Source organism: Oncorhynchus clarkii, chromosome 12 (genome assembly GCF_045791955.1).
Source record: "Oncorhynchus clarkii lewisi isolate Uvic-CL-2024 chromosome 12, UVic_Ocla_1.0, whole genome shotgun sequence".
Lineage (NCBI taxonomy): Eukaryota > Metazoa > Chordata > Actinopteri > Salmoniformes > Salmonidae > Oncorhynchus > Oncorhynchus clarkii.
The window spans coordinates 12,454,782-12,476,259 of NC_092158.1; the positions used below are offsets into that span (position 1 = coordinate 12,454,782).

Sequence of the window (21,478 nt, forward strand, 5' to 3'; positions counted from 1 at the left end):
ATTAGTGTGTTTTCATCCAAGCCTCTTGGGTGGCATGGGAACGCATTTCCTTTCTGGGTCAGGGCACATGCAGTACAGTGGGATTACACAATGGAGCTCAACAAAGATGAAGTCTTTCAGCTTTGGATAAGAAGACAAATTAAAATGACTACCATGCCTGCAGTGTCTCACTGGAGTGGACTGGAGTGAGATTGGGAGGCAATGTGTGTTTCATCTAGCCTGGTGCCAGATCTGTTTGTGCTCTTTCCTTCTCTATTGCTGTCATTGTCAATCGCCAACAGACTGGCACTTAGGCTCCATTCCATCCAGAAAGAATGTTGAAATAAATCACAGCTAAGGAGACAGGTGCAGTAGAGTAAACGCCATACAGAACACAGCCACACACACACACACCAAGACATTAGAGGACACTATTCATCGAAACAGCAACACACTCAATCTTAAACAATTCAGAGGGCCTACGAAAGTGAACTCCAAATCCCAGAATGCCTCTGATATATACATGTACTGTATGCTCTTTGGTGTGTGTGTGTGTGACAAGAAGTGAATCAATCATTTATATTATCTCTTTAAGTCTATATTATGTCCTCTTACTTGTGTCTGAAGGGGGAGACGAACTGGCAATACTGGCAGCTGTACTTGTCCTCTCTGGTGAACATGGCCATGGCTGAGTGGCTCCTCTCGTGGGACCTCAGCCCCTGCATCGACATGAAGACGCGGTCGCACTGAGCACACGGGTGTCCCCCAACAAGCCTCTCCTTCACCTGCTGGCCGACGGGCGCCACTACCCCAACCCCCCCCCCTCCAACTGCCATCTCCGTCGTTTCTATGGCAACCGCATCCCCGGCGACCATCGTCATGTCCTTGGGGGATGTCTCCATGATGGAGTTGTCGGTCACCTCTTCCACCTCTCCGTTGGTGATGCTGTTCTCTCCCGGGATGGTGGACAATGGGACATCTGTGACTTCCTGCTGAGGTGAAGGACAGAGGGAGAACAGCATTATAGCAGCTATATTTATTTATCATTTCCATTTGCTTTGGCAGTTAACAGGTCGTCCTGACTAATGTACTCCAAACTGTTCATTCTACCAAACGAACCTTGCTTTAGGCTTTGGCTCACTGGGTTAACAGTCTCGTGGTGCGTACAAAACATGAGATTGAGCCTAGTCAGTCACACCATCATGGTCGAATATGTTATTTGATTCCTGAATTTTATTTAAACCATTATTGCTAGCTGTGATTGAAGTTAAATTCGAATAACCTCCCTACTGGCATGGACATACTGTAGAGCAGGGATAACCAACTAGATTCAGCCGCGGGCCTTTCTTTGTCGGAGTGGATGGTCAGGGGGTAGGAACATAATCATAAACATTTCTACACTGCAAATTGACCGCAACTAAGCCCAAAACTATATTGTATGTGAAAAGAACAATTATTTCCTACCTTGACTACATTGATACACGATCGCATAAGTCTATTTTTTCATTTGTGGACATACTTGGGAACATATTTCCTAAATTAAACTAATGTCTTGCTGAATTCCTGCTCTTTTTTGACCAAATGTTATTATATTTTTTTTTTAAATAAAAAACAATCACTTGCAGGCCGGTTTTGGCCCGCGGGCCGCCCATTGCCTAGCCCAGCTGTAGTGAACAGTAAATTAGACATACTGTAGAGAACAGTAAATTAGGCATACCGTATAGAACAGTAAATTAGGCATACCGTAGAGAACAGTAAATTAGACATACCGTAGAGAACAGTAAATTAGACATATCGTAGAGAACAGCAAATTAGACATACTGTAGAGAACAGTAAATTAGACATACTGTAGAGAACAGTAAATTAGACATACCGCAGAGAACAGTAAATTAGACATACCGCAGAGAACAGTAAATTAGACATACTGTAGAGAACAGTAAATTAGACATATCGTAGAGAACAGTAAATTAGACATATCGTAGAGAACAGTAAATTAGACATACCGTAGAGAACAGTAAATTAGACATACTGTAGAGAACAGTAAATTAGAGATACTGTAGAGAACAGTAAATTAGACATACCGCAGAGAACAGTAAATTAGACATACTGTAGAGAACAGTAAATTAGACATATCGTAGAGAACAGTAAATTAGACATATCGTACAGAACAGTAAATTAGACATACCGTAGAGAACAGCAAAATGGTTTAGGTGTAGGAGTAGGGCTTTAAGACACTGATTGGTTTTTCTAGTCAACGTTTAAAACGCCCTGTGAAAGTAGAGACAATTCCCAAGGTCTACATAATGAACTACTAAATTCTTACTACTGCTGTTACCACTAACACTAACCAGGTCTTCTGTGTGGTTTCTTTAATCTGACAGTTGGTGATGGTTAAAGTAGGATCTGTTTTTTAACAGACCTTCCTCATTATTAGCCAAAGAGAAGTAACTTTGCCCTCCTGTGACTGTAGTTGATTATGTGGACATTAACCTTAAAGACGCCACGACAGAGACCAGGCGACCAGAGACCACAGCCTGAGACATATTCAATGGCCCATTGAAAGAAAAAAAGTTTTTAAATGCTTTGCAACAGGAAACAGAAATTAGTATTTCTGACTGGGCAAGTCCATGTAGTCCCTCCCGGTTTCAGTCCGTTCTCCGTTGTTTGGCGCCTAATGAATAAGACCACGGTCTGTCCTGGTCTGCATGTCCCACTTCCTTGATCTGGGAAAGGCAGCACAAAGTGTTTTCTGTCCTAGGCCCCTCGCAAACTCTCCCTCTCTCTCTTGCTCTCTCACACTGACATGACGGCCAACAGACAACCAACGTGGCTTTTTATGGCCTACAGGAAGCTCACTATTTCTGCTCAAGGACCTGACCCCGCACTTCATAGGACCATAAATAAGATGGGCGTCCGCAGAGCTGGCCAGCCTTGCATCGTCAGCCTATTCTCACCCACCCTCTGGGAGAGCTAGGGGACAGGCCAGGGCCAATGTAAATGGCAAGAGATCTAGTACAAACTAGTACAGAAACATGTAATAGCCTAGATGTTCATATGAAACAAATATGCAGTGTAAATATTTGCTATAAGCTGTATTTCTCTGATTGACTTTGTCTTCATATTCAAAATATTTCCACCACACTTAGTTGGGGGCAAATTTCCAGAGTGGTTTAGTTTAGTTTTCTAGTCCTAATAGTTGGTGCCATCATGGAGATGGCTTCTCTCGCTCTCTTTCTGACAGGACTTCAGCCATGCCATCTTCCGTATACAGCATTACAACGGCCTGGAGTGGCATGGCCCGCAGAATCAACCAGGCATTCATTTGGCTTCCTTTTTGGGTGAGGCTTTAAATCTTCAGGCCTGTCGTCCCTTTGCCAAGTCCCTGGCAAGCTCAGTGGAATACTAATGTCCAAGCGGTTATCCGCTGCACTCAAAGTTATGGCTTCTTTTTCCCTGCCTGCCCTGCAATGGAAGGGAGGGACTACCTCACTTGTTTTCTCCAGGGGAAGTTGACAGACTGTCTACCCAGGTGCCTGCCTGCCTGCCCTGCCACGGGAGGGAGGGACTACCTCACTTGTTTTCTCCAGGGGAAGGTGACACTGTCTACCTAGGTGCCTGCCTGCCCTGCAACGGGAGGGAGGGACTACCTCACTTGTTTTCTCCAGGGGAAGTTGACAGACTGTCTACCCAGGGGCCTCCTTTGCAATAAACAAAACTGAAAACAGAACCCTGCTGCCCCCTAAAAACCGACCTCAGCAGTGTGGGGGTCTCTGAGGGCTAGGAGTCAGAAGTCATGACGGACTCTGAACCAAAGAAAACGGGGGACACAGTGGCTTTTAGAGATACGTTTTAGGGGGATTTTAAATATTTAAAAAGCAGCTTCAGAAGTAACCTTTCAGTTTCAGCTGAGATCATGTTTTAATGAGAGGTAAAGGGCTAAAATGTGTTATGGGATGAAAACACGCATAATCATAAATTATACTTCTATTTGTAAGAATGTATTTAACCATCTTAATGCACGTACATTAATAATATGCATATAAAGCATTTATATAAGCAATAAACCTACTAACTCTACAGTCTAAATTAACTAGTGACTGAATACTGATAAAACCCCTATACTTAGAGCCTGCAGCTGCAGGTAGAAGGCATTATGATGCAGTTATAATTCACTGTAAGACTTGTCAAGAGTATGTGTGACACCCGTATGTTACCAAACCCTTGGCTATGTGATCATCATTACCTTGACATGGCCCTCCTTGACCTCCCCGTACTGGACGTGTTTCCTCAGGTGGTTACAGATGGCTCTGAGAGTGGGGTGGACCTCCACACAGAAGTTACACCTGTAGCCGATCGGAGCTTTGTCAGCATTGTTCACCAGCTAAAAGAAAGGGGTAACAAAATTGTTGCAATGATATTTTCTATTGCTGATGAAATTTCTTAAAATAATACTTAAACATTTCATATTCGTTATTCAATACTATGGGTAACATTGCTATTTTAGCCATTACATTTTAGACTAACAGTGAAATGCTTACTTACGTGTCCTTTTCCAACAATGCAGAGTTAAGATAAACGCTCCCTATAGTCTTGCTTATTATGCCTATCTCATTCGACTCTGACCACATCTAGTATTTTACTGAGATGATAAATAACTTGTCCTTGAACTGTACAACTCACCTTCTCAGTCTTTGTCTCCGGTGGCTCAGATGCCTTCTGCTTGCTAAGGAGCTGCCTCCTCCTCTCCTGCCTCATCGCCCTCTTCTGGAACTCCTCGTTATGGTTCATCAGGTGAGTGCTGAGGAGAGGAAGGCCCAGGAATTTCAGCTCACAGTGGGCACACTGATAGAGCTCTGTCTCCGTCCCATCCTCCGTAAGGCTGGGGTGGATGACGAAGTCCCGCTTCAGGTCCTTGCCACTGTGATGGTCGTTGTAGTGCATGGAGAGCAGATCGACCGTGCTGAAGGATAGCTGGAAGCATTTTAGACACTTGAACGGCAGCCACTCGGCAACCTCTCCCTCTGGCTCGGGCTTCGGTTCAACCTCCACCACTTTGTTCACCTCTTCGATAGGTTCCGGTTCTTTGGCATAGAGTACAGTGAAGTAGCGTCCGAGTTTGCTGGAGTGTTGCCGTTTGGGGAAGACTCCTGGATGGCGTTTGATGTAGTGGGAGACTATGCTCTTCCTGCTGAAGGCCTGGAAAGCACAGAGCGAACACTTTCTCCTCTCCACGGCCAATCGTAACTCCTCGGTCAGCTCCGACCCTTCCGCCTCTGACGCCAAGGGCACCACCACTTTACTGGGCTTCTCCGTCAACGTCTTGGAGGCTGCCAGGCAATGTGTGTAGTAGGCATCAATGTCATGACGCTTCTGATAGTGAGCCGCCAGGCCTTTGCGAATGGGATTGGTGTACGAACAGAGAGCACACTTGAAGACATTGTTCTTGCCTTCCGGCTGAGCTCTGACATTGTTGTGTTTGATGCGGTAGTGTCGAGCTATGCCTTTTCTGGTCGAGCAGAAGTACTTGCAGAGCTGACACCTAAACACAGCATGGGCCTCTCCTTTGTTGATGGGGAACTGGGTGAGAGCGAGTTCGAATTCGCTGACCTCTTGTACCTCTGACGATAGACTCGTGGCACTGCATTCAGCCACCGGCTCATCTTTCACTGTGGAATATTGCATGTGGGGAGTCTTGAACATATCTGAAGCTGGCTGATTGTGATATTTCTCGTAGTGAATTTTCAGTTTCTCCAATGTCCCATGAGTGTAAGGGCACATTTTGCACCTGTACGCACCATAGCCCTGTCTTTGGGTTTTGCACTTGTCATCCACTTCAGTTATATCTTTAACCTGCTCTATATCATCTGAGAAGTCCTCCGCGGTGACCTTCACCAACGGATGCCTCTTCTGGTAATGAGTGAGAACTCCATGGATGCGTGAGTTCACATACGGACAGTGGCGGCACTTGTAAACCGAACTTGGATTGATATCAGCTTCCTGTGCGAAGTCAGCCGCCTTGACTTTCATGCCTGGGTGTTTCTTGCCATAGTGTGTCAGAAGTCCATGTAGGCTGTTATACTCAGACAGACATACAGTGCACTGGTACGGGCTGTTTGAGATAGAGCTGCTTGTGTGGGAGAGCCTGGGATGGTGTTGGAGGTGTTCTTGAGGTGGCGTAGGGATATCCTGTGAGCCTTCATCGTGCTCAGTCGGAAGAAAAGTGAAAGGTGGTCCTTTAGCCATCGACGGGTGGAGTGTCACTTGGGACCTTTGACCTTTGATGATGTCCAGTAGCACAGACTCATCCCCTTTGACAGCCCAGGGGTGGACAGCTTGGTAGTGGTTGGTGATATCCCAGATGGAACAAGCCTCGAAGGCACAATCTCTGCATTGGTAGTGCTTAGTGTCCCCAGCGTTCCCTCCCGGCTGGGAGGCAGTAGTATCAGGCCCTGCCCACAGCTTGCTGGCCATGTATGTGTAGTCAACGTTGTGCTCTGGGTGCCGTCTTTGGTAATGCAAGAGCAGCCCGTTGGGTTCTCCGTGGGAATAGATGCACCACTCACAGTGGTAACCAGCCTCCAGGATGCCATCTTGGTACGCCCAGTGTAAAATGGTCATGGCTGTGGCCTTCACAGTAGGATGATCCTTCTTCAGGTGCTTCTTCAAGGCATACACGTATGGAGATGTATAAGAGCAGTGCCTGCACTTCAATGAGCGAAGGGTTTCGGAGGACGTCTCTATCTCAGCAGGAGCAGCAGGAGCAATAGCAGAGGCTGCAGTGCCTGACTGGCCCATCTGAGCTCGTTCTCGTTGACTGCGGACCACTGCAGTGTGTCGGCGTACAAGGTCAGCATTCGACTTTGCGTCCCTGTGCTTCTTTTGGTAGTGAATCAGCACTCCTTTTACAGTGCGGTTCCCATAGTCACAGTGCTGACAGAAGAAGAGCATCTCTGCTTCTCCCTTCTCTGTGCCAACCCTACCGTGGGAATTACTGGATCCATCGAATCCGTTGTTGTTGAACTGTTTGAGGAACTGCTTTGGAGGTGCAATCTGTAGCTCATCCATTAGTTTCATCAACCCAGGGGTGGGAGTGGCATGCTTGATGTATTTCGCTGTCACTTTTATTTCTGGATGTCTCTTTTGATAATGGACAAGAACACCCACAACAGAGCGGTTGCTGTAAACACAATGTTTACAGTAGTAGATCTCCTCATCCGTACCAAATGGCATTGTGGCGCTGGATGACTTCACAGGGGTGGGTATGTTGACATTGTAGGAAGAGCTGCCTGCTGACAGTGGCCTATCAACTGTGATAACCCTCATAGTTTTCTGAATGCGGAAATACGAGGCCTTCTGCTCTGGGTGCTTCTTCTGATAGTGAACTAGAACAGAGTGCATGTTAGGGCTAGCAAAGGAGCATACTTCACAGTCATACACCACAACGTTACCACCCTCTTTCAGGGCTTCCGTCTCTGCAGTTGTATCTTGCGTCTTTGCAGCATTTTTGTGGGCAGGACTGGATGAGGACTTGGGCGTGGAAGTGGAAGAGCTACAGGTGAAACTCTTGGGACCGGAGTTTAATATTTCTCTCAGAGTTTGAGATTCTGCACCCTTGTGTTGCTGTTCCACCACATAGCTTGAGAAGATCATAGCGTTGTTTATTTTAACTTCAGGGTGCATTCTTTGGTAATGGGGCATCAAGCTCCTGACGTTTGGACTTGTGTACGAACAGAAGCGGCACATGTACACCAGATCCGGCTGGTTGAAGTTCAGCACATTGCTGGCTTCTGGGTGGTGATCCATGTAGTGATCGTGAAGATCGTTGAAGTTGGTGTATTCGATGAAGCACTCTAGGCAACGGAAGACTGCGCTCTGATCCTCGGGGTCGAGGATGTATCTAAAGCTAAACTTGATATAAGGGTGCATTCTCTGGTAGTGGGTGCTTACACTGCGGGCTGACTTGTTGTGGTAGTCACAGTGCTTGCAATAGAAGCGTGCGACCCCAGAGACCTCTGAATAGTCCAGGTTCTCATGGAAAGAAGTGTCCCGGCTGTCTTGGCTGCTCTGGTCCTGGAAATCAGCTTTAGGATCAGCAGAGTCGTTGTCCTCATCCTCAGAGAGTGTCAGCGCAATGGGAATGTTTCTTAGCTTTGACGTAAGGGTTCTTTTTCTTTTCCCCACCCGGCCTTCGTAAAGCTTGTTGTAAACGTAGCCATGATTTTTACTATCGCTGTCAATCTCCTCCTTGTCTCTGCCCGCATCTTCATCAATGTTGAGCTCTCCTTCCTCTTCATCATCAATTTCTTCCAGATTAATCACCAGATCCTCCTGTTGTTGACTGATCTTACTCTGAAGGTTGTTGGCGATTTCATCAATCCTAGTTCTCTTTTTGACTGGAGACAGATCCAAAGGTAGGTCGTTGATGGACTTTCTTGCTGTTTTCCCGGTTAAGTGCTTTTTGGATCCAAGTCCAAGAATCGAAGTCTGGGTTTTTTGTACAAAGCTCTGAGAATTGGAGAGAGTTTCTAATTCAGTGTCCTGCTGCTCATTTGCTGACTCCTCCAGAACGACAGCTTGCATTTCGTCACAGTAGGAGTGTTTGTGTTGCTGGTGGACCCTCAGACCTTTCAGGGTGGTGGTCGAGAAGCTACAAAGAGTACAACGGTGAGGGTTCTGCTGATTAAGGTCATTTAGCACACTGTTTAGCTTTTTCCCATTGACTTTGGAAGCAGCAACATTTCCTGCGTTCACTGGTTCTGGAGTCTCGTTCTGAGGACCTGGGCTTTCACTGGTCAAGTCCATGGTGTCCCAGTCTGAGGAGTGGCTTTGCTTGTGCGTGCCTAACTTGAGAGGGCTGGTGCAGATGAAGGGGCACACGTCACACTTGTACACTGTAGTCTTACCAGACAGGTGTATGTTTTCGATGTGACGGGAGATGCTTCTACGATGCATGGTGAGGAAAGAGCAGAAGGGACATTGGAACCTGTTCATGTACCTTCTGAACGGTATCCCTTTAGTCTCCAGCATCTTGTTATCCTCCTCAGACAGAAGCTGCTTAGCAGAATCACCGGCTGACAACGGGTCGGTGTATTTGGGGTCATCCTCGTCACCCAGTTCGTCGTCGTCTTCAGAGGTGCTCCTAGGGTCATCCAGCATGCCTGAATCCATCTCTATGGCAGAGTTGGAGACATCAGACATCACGAAGGTGGACCTTTCAGACAAAATGGAGGATCCTGTGCTGTTGGGCGCTACTGATTGGATCTGTGAATACTGATAGGGTGATATCCCAGAGGCGGTCTTGCTGAGCTTGAAAACTGAGCAGTTGGCTACTGAGGAGCCTTCATTAACACTCTGGTCATTGGAAACCATATTGGAGTTAGGAGGGCTTCTTGGGGAAGAGGGGGAATCCGATTTAGAAGAGCCTGCGCTTCCCTCTCCTTCTCCACCTGGGTGGATGGCTGAGATCCTTTTCGCCATGTTGTTGTTTTTCATCATGTTATCACACCATTCACCACGAAGAGCCTGGTTCCCCCTGGACTTTCCCAGAGGTTTAACCATGGACTCCAAGATGCCACGGTCCAACACATCCTCTTCTAGTTCCTCACTGGGTTCCTCAGACAACAATGCGTCAGATTCTTCAACAGCCTCAGACGGAGATTCTGGGGGGTCCAGATTAAGTTTCCCTTTATGATACATCTTTTGGTGTTTCAGGATCCTGGCTTTGCGTGGAGACTTGTATGCACAATACTGGCAGGAGAACACTTTCCCAAGACTATCATGGATAAGGATGTTGTAGTTGGACTGTTTGGATGCCTGGGAGGCTGGTGAGCTCCCACCACTTAGTGTGGCTCCATGTACCTTCTTGGTGTGTTTACTCAAGAGAGATTTGGATCTAAAGTAACGGACACAGATCTTACACTGGAATAACTGGTTTGCTGACTTGTTGGACTGGTTTGTTGACTTGTTGTATGGCATTTGGTTCGAGCTGGAAAAGTCTGTTTCGAAGCAGTGGCCTGTGGGAAAGAAAGAAGAAAAAAAGAGACCAGTGTAAAACTTGAATCAATCTTTCCGTTAATAATTATATGTATCTTTATATAAATATATTAAATATGTACGTATAAGAAATATAAATATGTAAAGTATAAATATGTAAAGTATAAGACATACCTATATCATTCATAATAATGAATCATAATCATTTGTCCATACACAACACAGTCGATGGAGTGCCCTTACCCGTTTCAGTTTGGGGAGATTCATTCTGCTCATCCTCCTCCTCCCCCTCTGTCTGGCTGGGGGAGTTAAGAGAGTCTGACCTGGACTGGCAGGGACTCCCGCCCCCCTCTCCGTCTCCGACGTCCGTGGGCTGCAGGAAGGCTGTGTGGACATCCTGGATGTGGGCCTTGAGGTCGTCATATGACTCAGCACGGAAGTCACAGCCATCGCACTGTAGCACCTCCATCGCTGAGGACTCCCTGGAAAATCAGGGAAACCTGGCAAAGGAAAAACACAAGAGAAGGAGAATGGGTGAGTAAGAAATTAAAGTGAAGGGGCAATGCCTCAGTCTCAGTCAAAAACATGTCACATTTAGGCCACATGGGTGGAAACACAAAAGTATTTAGGTCTAGCACCGGTGTAGGCTAAAACCCTGGTATAGAAATTAGTGTAGGCTAAAACCCTGGGATAGAAATTAGTGTAGGCTAAAACCCTGGGATAGAAATGCAACAGTAGAGACATTTTAGAGAAGGCAAGACAAGAGAATTGGTCAGTTTCTGCCTCGGTCTCACACGTCAACATTAGAGACATCTACAGACGGCTGGATTCTTCAGCTCTGACATCACTGCAGCGCATACTAAGAAGATCTGTTGTTGTTGTTGTTGCATGGTTCCAAGAACAATGGGCAATCTGAGGAGGGATTACTGAGTTGATTTGTTCCATTTTTATTACCTTGGGATAAACTACAGCTGGAGAGCAGTGTCATCAGGATGCATCCCAAATAGTACCCTATTCCTGATATGACGCACTACATTTGACCAGGGCACTATGGGCGGTGGTCAAAAGTAGAGCGCTAAAAAAGGGACTAGGGTATTATTTGGGACGCATGACCGTCAGACTGCGTCCCAATATTTACATCACACACACACACACACACACACAGACAATTCCCTCAGATTGCATCAAGTCCCTCCCAAATAAGACTTAAATCAGTCCACACAGAGAGAAAGATAAAGCTTTGTGACCGCAGTGCTATTCTGTTCCATGATGAAACACACAACTGATGTAACTGATAATGGGCAGTGCTATTCTGTTCCATGATGAAACACACAACTGATGTAACTGATAATGGTCAGTGCTATTCTGTTCCATGATGAAACACACAACTGATGTAACTGATAATGGTCAGTGCTATTCTGTTCCATGATGAAACACACAACTGATGTAACTGATAATGGTCAGTGCTATTCTGTTCCATGATGAAACACACAACTGATGTAACTGATAATGGGCAGTGCTATTCTGTTCCATGATGAAACACACAACTGATGTAACTGATAATGGTCAGTGCTATTCTGTTCCATGATGAAACACACAACTGATGTAACTGATAATGGTCAGTGCTATTCTGTTCCATGATGAAACACACAACTGATGTAACTGATAATGGTCAGTGCTATTCTGTTCCATGATGAAACACACAACTGATGTAACTGATAATGGTCAGTGCTATTCTGTTCCATGATGAAACACACAACTGATGTAACTGATAATGGTCAGTGCTATTCTGTTCCATGATGAAACACACAACTGATGTAACTGATAATGGTCAGTGCTATTCTGTTCCATGATGAAACACACAACTGATGTAACTGATAATGGTCAGTGCTATTCTGTTCCATGATGAAACACACAACTGATGTAACTGATAATGGTCAGTGCTATTCTGTTCCATGATGAAACACACAACTGATGTAACTGATAATGGTCAGTGCTATTCTGTTCCATGATGAAACACACAACTGATGTAACTGATAATGGTCAGTGCTATTCTGTTCCATGATGAAACACACAACTGATGTAACTGATAATGGTCAGTGCTATTCTGTTCCATGATGAAACACACAACTGATGTAACTGATAATGGTCAGTGCTATTCTGTTCCATGATGAAACACACAACTGATGTAACTGATAATGGTCAGTGCTATTCTGTTCCATGATGAAACACACAACTGATGTAACTGATAATGGTCAGTGCTATTCTGTTCCATGATGAAACACACAACTGATGTAACTGATAATGGTCAGTGCTATTCTGTTCCATGATGAAACACACAACTGATGTAACTGATAATGGTCAGTGCTATTCTGTTCCATGATGAAACACACAACTGATGTAACTGATAATGGTCAGTGCTATTCTGTTCCATGATGAAACACACAACTGATGTAACTGATAATGGTCAGTGCTATTCTGTTCCATGATGAAACACACAACTGATGTAACTGATAATGGTCAGTGCTATTCTGTTCCATGATGAAACACACAACTGATGTAACTGATAATGGTCAGTGCTATTCTGTTCCATGATGAAACACACAACTGATGTAACTGATAATGGTCAGTGCTATTCTGTTCCATGATGAAACACACAACTGATGTAACTGATAATGGTCAGTGCTATTCTGTTCCATGATGAAACACACAACTGATGTAACTGATAATGGTCAGTGCTATTCTGTTCCATGATGAAACACACAACTGATGTAACTGATAATGGTCAGTGCTATTCTGTTCCATGATGAAACACACAACTGATGTAACTGATAATGGTCAGTGCTATTCTGTTCCATGATGAAACACACAACTGATGTAACTGATAATGGTCAGTGCTATTCTGTTCCATGATGAAACACACAACTGATGTAACTGATAATGGTCAGTGCTATTCTGTTCCATGATGAAACACACAACTGATGTAACTGATAATGGTCAGTGCTATTCTGTTCCATGATGAAACACACAACTGATGTAACTGATAATGGTCAGTGCTATTCTGTTCCATGATGAAACACACAACTGATGTAACTGATAATGGTCAGTGCTATTCTGTTCCATGATGAAACACACAACTGATGTAACTGATAATGGTCAGTGCTATTCTGTTCCATGATGAAACACACAACTGATGTAACTGATAATGGTCAGTGCTATTCTGTTCCATGATGAAACACACAACTGATGTAACTGATAATGGTCAGTGCTATTCTGTTCCATGATGAAACACACAACTGATGTAACTGATAATGGTCAGTGCTATTCTGTTCCATGATGAAACACACAACTGATGTAACTGATAATGGTCAGTGCTATTCTGTTCCATGATGAAACACACAACTGATGTAACTGATAATGGTCAGTGCTATTCTGTTCCATGATGAAACACACAACTGATGTAACTGATAATGGTCAGTGCTATTCTGTTCCATGATGAAACACACAACTGATGTAACTGATAATGGTCAGTGCTATTCTGTTCCATGATGAAACACACAACTGATGTAACTGATAATGGTCAGTGCTATTCTGTTCCATGATGAAACACACAACTGATGTAACTGATAATGGTCAGTGCTATTCTGTTCCATGATGAAACACACAACTGATGTAACTGATAATGGTCAGTGCTATCTGGTATCCTTGGGACGTCCCTACCCTAATCCTTAACCCCTACCCTAACATTAACCATAATCCTTACCGTAAACATTTTAAACGGGGTAGAGAAGTCCCAAGGTTCACGGATAGCGAGGACCAACTGATAATAATAACCTGTCACCTCTGACCTCGACATTCTAACTAACCAATGGCATTGCTTGTTGGTCAAACTGACTGGCTGCACATAAATACACCGATATGCCATTCATTGACATTTCTCTGTTTCAAATAGACAGTTTTCAATGTAGACCAATGCCACATAAACACACACTGGTGTGTATTGTTATGATACAAACATAAATCCCCAACTTGTGGACAGACTAGTCCCAAGAGGAATAAAGTATTACACAGTGTGGCAAAAAACACACAATTCCAAATGTAACCCGCTTCCCATTCTAAAACATGTTTCCAAAACTATGGATGGTAAACAAATACATACATAGGTCAAATGGCACAGGGCAGTTTTAAGAGCGTCACAAAAGACAATCCTATTTAGCCATCTCGGTCTACAGTCCGTGTCAGTTAAGAAGCAAAAAACACAGAGAGTGAAACATGAGTGGGGCATAAAATGGCTGTTTATGTGGCAGTTATGACAGCTATTTCATCAAAAGGGCTTTCGCCTCTTGTCCAAACTTCTTTGTGTGATGACACACAGAGAGACACACGGCATTACCTTGAAATGTAACTCATTAACATTCAAACTCGTCACAGCGTGATGGGCACTCTCTTTTTTTAAATTTATTAACACTTTCTAAATGAAGGCTGAACTAAAACACCAGGCCTAATTCTACAGAAAGCAGAACAGGCCTTATTTAATACATTTGCCACAGGTCATCTGTGCTGTGCATTCGTCTAGACCAAGGACATTAATATTTGCATGTATTCAAAGAGGATTATTGCTTCCCTCTACTAGCACAGTGTAGCCCAGTGAAATATGCATCGTATTGTATAATCCTTTGGTCTTGGCAGAACAATCATAACATAGCATTCTGGGGGTTATTTATTGGTAAGATGTCTATAGAATTTGACCAGCCCTTATGGCAATAGTCTATACAACCAGCACTAGTTCCTATTCAAATATATACTGTTCAGAAAAGTAGAAGGTAGGAAGAAGAGCACTAAAAAGCTGTTGACTTTAGAAAGCCTATGTTATTCGACTCCCTGGCCCTATCTTACAGAGCCATCCACCAGCATTCCTGTCCTAGGAGGATCTTTGCAATACCACCACAAGGCCAATATATATCCTGTTTATCTGAAGCTCCTGCACCTGTGGCAAAATGGTGGCCAGTAAATGTCAATTTGAGTTTGAGCACAAACTCTTCCTTTACCTGGTCCTGTAAACATACACCATAGTAGCAACAAAATAACAGGTTGAACAGTGTATCCTGGTGCAGAGCTCCAATGACACGGTGACTTCTCCTCTCCTATGGCTAACTGTGGTAGAAGGGGACATTATTTTCAGTCATCTGTCCATTTGTTTTGGTATTGCCCCTATGTAGCTTATTTTTGGCTGCAGGTTCAGCAGACCTCTGGTATGAAACCATAGCAGTTAACGTCCGTCCAGTAACCAACCTATCTCCACTGGAACAGCCCCTGCAGCCTGCCAGTGGGTACCGAGAAGCCAGTTCCTGCTCCCTCATTGTTGTCCAGGGTCAGGTTGCCACCCTGATCTGTGGCAGCTCTCTCGTCGGAACTCAGAACATGGAATACAAAACAAAGATGCATTCTAATGCCAGGATCCTTGACATGGATATCAAGAACGTTCCTGCTACTATCTCCCTTGGTGTCAGTTTAGTGACTCCATGCCAGCCACACCAAGTTAATGGACAGTATTTGTAATGCTTTTATCTGCTCTGTCGGCGCTCTGACAGTCAGGCACTGAGCTGTGCAGCAGATCCTTTGAGCTTCAAGGGCAGCCATTTTAGGAGCCAGCCAGCTATGTGTGCTTAGGTGTTCAGCCAGTGCTCTCACTGCACAACATGGCTCCACAGATCAGATCCTCCTCACAGAGGCTGCATCCCAAATGGCTCCCTATTCACTACGTTTGACCAGATCCCTATGGGGTCCTGGTCAAAATGGGTCTCTGGTCAAACGATAGGGCTCTGGTCAAATGTAGTGGACTATATAGAGAATAGGGTGCCATTTGTGACGGGTCCTGAGACAGCCCAGACAGTCACTTGAGAGCTGCTGACAGAAATCTATCTGCCAGATGTACTGTGTCTCAAGTCCTTCAGCCTGCCTGCCTTGCCTGCAATGTAGCTCAGCAAAACCACCTCGCACTTGCCAGCCTTCCTGACTTAGCTCTTTCATTCATTGATGACAATACATTTATTGGAGACAAAAAAAATGACTTTCAAAATAACCAAATAATTAAGAGGGTCAGGACTTTGGAATGACACCACACCAGCTTCTTTAAAACAAATTGGGAAGAGAAAAAATATTTTGAAATTGCCAACTAAGCCCCACAAGGAGGTCTTAACATGTCTGAACTTCCTTTTTTCAGAGCTCAGAGAAACATATGCAGTCTTTGGCTTGAAGAGCCAGAGAAGAGGGTTGGAGAGTAGAGGTCGACCGATTAATCGGAATGGCCGATTAATTAGGGCCGATTTCAAGTTTTCATAACAATCGGAAATCAGTATTTTTGGGCGCCGATTTGCAGATTATTATTATTTTTTACACCTTTATTTAACTAGGCAAGTCAGTTAAGAACGCATTCTTATTTTCAATGACGGCCTAGGAACAGTGGGTTAACTGCCTCATTCAGGGGCAGAACGACAGATTTTCCTCTTGTCAGCTCGGGGGATCCAATCTTGCAACTTTACAGTTAACTAGTCCAACGCCATAACGACCTGCCTCTCTCTCGTTGCACTCCACAAGGACACTGCCTGTTACGCGAATGCAGTAAGCCAAAGTAAGTTGCTAGCTACCATTAAACTTATCTTATAAAAAACAATCAATCATAATCACTAGTTAACTACACATGGTTGATGATATTACTAGATATTATCTAGCGTGTTCTGCGTTGCATATAATCTGACTGAGCATACAAGCATACAAGTATCTAAGTATCTGACTGAGCAGTGGTAGGCAGAAGCAGGCTCGTAAACATTCATTCAAACAGCACTTTCGTGCGTTTTTCCAGCAACTCTTCGTTGTGCGTCCTTCAGCCTGCCTGCCTTGCCTGCAATGTAGCTCAGCAAAACCACCTCGCACTTGCCAGCCTTCCTGACTTAGCTCTTTCATTCATTGATGACAATACATTTATTGGAGACAAAAAAAATGACTTTAAAAATAACCAAATAATTAAGAGGGTCAGGACTTTGGTTGCAATGCTTGCATTGCGCTGTTTATGACTTCAAGCCTATCAACTCCCGAGATGAGGCTGGTGTAACCGAAGTGAAATGGCTAGCTAGTCAGAGCGCGCTAATAGCGTTTCAAACGTCACTCGCTCTGAGCCTTCTAGTAGTTGTTCCCCTTGCTCTGCATGGGTAATGCTGCTTCGATGGTGGCTGTTGTCGTTGTGTTGCTGGTTCGAGCCCAGGGAGGAGCGAGGAGAGGGACGGAAGCTATACTTTTACACTGGCAATACTAAAGTGCCTATAAGAACATCTATTAGTCAAAGGTTAATGAAATACAAATGGTATAGAGGGAAATAGTCCTATAATTCCGATAATAACTTCAACCTAAAACTTCTTACCTGGGAATATTGAAGAATCATGTTAAAAGGAACCACCAGCTTTCATATCAAATCAAATCAAATGTATTTATATAGCCCTTCGTACATCAGCTGATATCTCAAAGTGCTGTACAGAAACCCAGCCTAAAACCCCAAACAGCAAGCAATGCAGGTGTAGAAGCACGGTGGCTAGGAAAAACTCCCTAGAAAGGCCAAAACCTAGGAAGAAACCTAGAGAGGAACCAGGCTATGTGGGGTGGCCAGTCCTCTTCTGGCTGTGCCGGGTGGAGATTATAACAAAACATGGTCAAGATGTTCAAATGTTCATAAATGACCAGCATGGTCGAATAATAATAAGGCAGAACAGTTGAAACTGGAGCAGCAGCACAGTCAGGTGGACTGAACATATGTTCTCATGTTCTGAGCAAGGAACTGAAATGTTAGCTTTCTTACATAGCACATATTGCACTTTTACTTTCTTCTCCAACACTTTGTTTTTGCATTATTTAAACCAAATTGAACATGTTTCATTATTTACTTGAGGCTAAATTGATTTTATTGATGTATTATATTAAGTTAAAATAAGTGTTCATTCAGTATTGTTGTAATTGTCATTATTACAAATCAAATTTAAAAAAATTGTCAGATTAATCGGTATCGGCTTTATTGGTCCTCCAATAATCGGTATCGGAAAATCATAATCGGTCGACCTCTAGTGGAGAGGAGTGAGGAAGAGAGGGGAGGACGAGAGGAGAGGAAGATGAGAGAGGAAGATGGGAGGAAGAGAGGAGTGAGGAAAGAAGGGAGGAAGATAGGGAAAACAGGCCAGCATGACCCTGCCACCTGACTCTGCTCCCCAGATTCCAAAGTCTACTGACATTTGTTAATCACCAACCAGTCTCTCTGCATCGGCGAGGCCTGCCAGCAGTCACACCCTCTACTCAAACTGGGCCGGGCCTGGCGGCAGCAGCTGCCCTGTCTGAAAGAGGGCCTTTGAATGAGCCAGCATTAAGCTGATTAAGAGTACAGAGGTTTTGTTCTTAACCGTTGGTCGGTCTGGTCTCAACCAATCCACCATCCACTTGCAGTATACAGGAGAGGCAGGCAAGGGAAGATGCAGATTAAATTATGTGGCCACATTTAACTGATAACACACTACAGACATGTTATGGAGGTGTAGAGATCCTCAATTATTAATCCTGGATTGATTGAGAACGTTATTGATTCTTGTGTTGTGTCATCTCTCATGGACATCAATCTATTGTTGTCCATGAGAGATGACACAACACAAGAGAGATTAATAAATTATCATTTAATATTTGAAAAGGCTTACAAATAACAAACATACAACCAAATTGACAGAAACCAGATCTCTGACACTTCATCTAGAAGCCCTCTCCAACAAATCTGACACTTCATCTAGAAGCTCTCTCCAACAAATCTCTGACACTTCATGTAGAAGCTCTCTGACACTTCATGTAGAAGCTCTCTGACACTTCATCTAGAAGCTCTCTGACACGTCATCTAGAAGCTCTCTGACACTTCATCTAGGATATATGTCACTTCATCTAGAAGCTCTCTCCAACAAATCTGACACTTCATCTAGAAGCTCTCTCCAACAAATCTCTGACACTTCATCTAGAAGCTCTCTGACACTTCATCTAGGATATCTGTCACTTCATCTAGAAACTCTCTCCAACAAATCTGACACTTCATCTAGAAGCTCTCTCCAACAAATCTCTGACACTTCATCTAGAAGCTCTCTGACACTTCATGTAGAAGCTCTCTGACACTTCATGTAGAAGCTCTCTGACACTTCATCTAGGATATATGTCACTTCACCTAGAAGCTCTCTCCAACAAATCTGACACACCATCTAGAAGCTCTCTCCAACAAATCTGACACTTCATCTAGAAGCTCTCTCCAACAAATCTCTGACACTTCATCTAGAAGCTCTCTGACACTTCATGTAGAAGCTCTCTGACACTTCATCTAGAAGCTCTCTGACACTTCATCTAGGATATATGTCACTTCACCTAGAAGCTCTCTCCAACAAATCTGACACACCATCTAGAAGCTCTCTCCAACAAATCTGACACTTCATCTAGAAGCTCTCTCCAACAAATCTCTGACACTTCATCTAGAAGCTCTCTGACACTTCATCTAGAAGCTCTCTGACACTTCATCTAGAAGCTCTCTGACACTTCATCTAGGATATCTGTCACTTCATCTAGAAGCTCTCTCCAACAAATCTGATGCTTCATCTAGAAGCTCTCTCCAACAAATCTCTGACACTTCATCTAGAAGCTCTCTGACACTTCATCTAGAAGCTCTCTGACACTTCATCTAGAAGCTCTCTGACACTTCATCTAGAAGCTCTCTGCCACTTCATCTAGAAGCTCTCTTGACACTTCATCTAGGATATCTGTCACTTCATCTAGAAGATCTCTGACACTTCATCTAGGATATCTGTCACTTCATCTAGAAGATCTCTGACACTTCCTCTAGAAGCTCTCTCCCAAAAATCTCGGACACTTCATGTAGAAGCACTCTCCCACAGCTCTCTGTCACTTCCGATAGAAGATCTCTCCCACAGCTGCCACATTATCTATGTCAACATTGTACAGATCCAGATTCTTCAGAACATCATATGGGTTCATTTGTTAAGGTAATTGTCATATATTCAAAATATAACTTTCAGAATGAATATGGTACAATGAAGACAAGGCAATGTCAACACAAAACAAGATTTAGAGTTTGAGCTTCGGGCTTATTACTTCTGACCTTATGGGTCAAATATTTATATATTCAACCCATGTCTTTCAGAATAAATATGGAAAAAACAAGACTACCACTAGACAGCTTCAGACTTCAGACCTAATGGTTCAACATGTTGTCCTTTCATACATCTAAACCAGAATGAATATGTTACAAGCAAGAGTCTGCCACCTATAAAATTGCCTCATGGGTCAAAGGAATTAAGTGGAATATTAATATTGTCTGTATATGCATTGTTCTTTCGAAGGCAAAACCCACCATTTTGTGTGTGGCCAAAGTGCTCTTTTTTCCATGTCATATAACCATAGCACCGGTTCTAATCTTAGTGCCAATACAGTTTATCAAACTCCAGGCGGTGCAATTGTCAGATGACATGAAATAGAGCCGTTTGGCCACGCACACCAATGCTGGGTTTGGCCTTCAAAATAACAATGCATGTGCAAAAAATACTTCCACCACCATATTTTACAGTAGGGATGATCTTTGATATTATGGGGCTATTTTGCTTCCAATGGCCCTGGGGCCCTTGTTGAGGTCAACTGCATCATGAATTTTATCAAGTACCAGGACATTTTTGCCAAAACCCTGGTTGCCTCTGCCAGGAGGATGAAACTTGGCCGCAAATGGATTTTCCAGCAAGACAATTACCCCAATTTGTATTTTTCTATATATAGACACACTCTGTGTATTAACTTGGATCAAACATTTCGGGAAGCCTTCCACAAGCTTCCCAATACAAGTTGTCCTCCTGACAGAGCTGGTGTAATTGAGTCAGGTTTGTAGGCCTCCTTGATCGCACACAATTTTCAGTTCTGCCCTCAAATTTTCTATAGGATTGAGGTCAGGGCTTTGTGATGGCTACTCCAACACCTTGACTTTGTTGTCCTTAAGCCATTTTGCCACAACTTTGGAAGTATGCTTGGGGTCATTGTCCTTTTGGAAGACCCATGTGCGACCAAGCTTTAACTTCCTGACTGACGTCTTGAGATGTTGCTTCAATATATCCACATAATTTTACATCCTCATGATGCCATCTATTTTGTGAAGTGCACCAGTTCCTCCTGCAGCAAAGCACCCCCACAACATGATGCTGCCACCCCCGTGTTTCAATGTTGGGATGGTGTTCTTTGGCTTGCAAGCCTCCCCCTTTTTCCTCCAAACATAACGATGGTCATTATGACCAACAGTTCTATTTTTGTTTCATCAGACCAGAGGACATTTCTCCAAAAAGTATGATATTTGTTCCCATGTGCAGTTGCAAACCGTAGTCTGTTTTTTTATGGAGGTTTTGGAGTAGTGGCTTCTTCCTTGCTGAGCGGCCTTCCAGGTTAT

At 43.9% G+C, this 21,478-nt stretch overlaps 1 protein-coding gene across 4 annotated transcripts in view; it reads right to left on the reverse strand.

The window, feature by feature from the left end:
- The window catches only part of LOC139422717 (zinc finger protein 462-like), a 74,095-nt gene that overhangs the window by 25,400 nt on the left and 27,217 nt on the right, over positions 1 to 21,478 (reverse strand). For 2 of the 4 annotated variants that reach the window (XM_071174025.1, XM_071174023.1), the window contains exons 2-5: positions 10,216 to 10,472; positions 4,660 to 9,992; positions 4,223 to 4,360; positions 595 to 968 (exon numbers count right to left, since the gene is read on the reverse strand). In XM_071174025.1, the coding sequence (XP_071030126.1) occupies positions 595 to 968; positions 4,223 to 4,360; positions 4,660 to 9,992; positions 10,216 to 10,441 (6,071 nt within the window). In that variant the 5' untranslated portion in view covers positions 10,442 to 10,472. Of the gene's footprint in view, positions 1 to 594; positions 972 to 4,222; positions 4,361 to 4,659; positions 9,993 to 10,215; positions 10,473 to 21,478 lie in introns of all 4 variants that reach the window. The other 2 variants (XM_071174024.1, XM_071174022.1) reach the window with 1 other exon arrangement.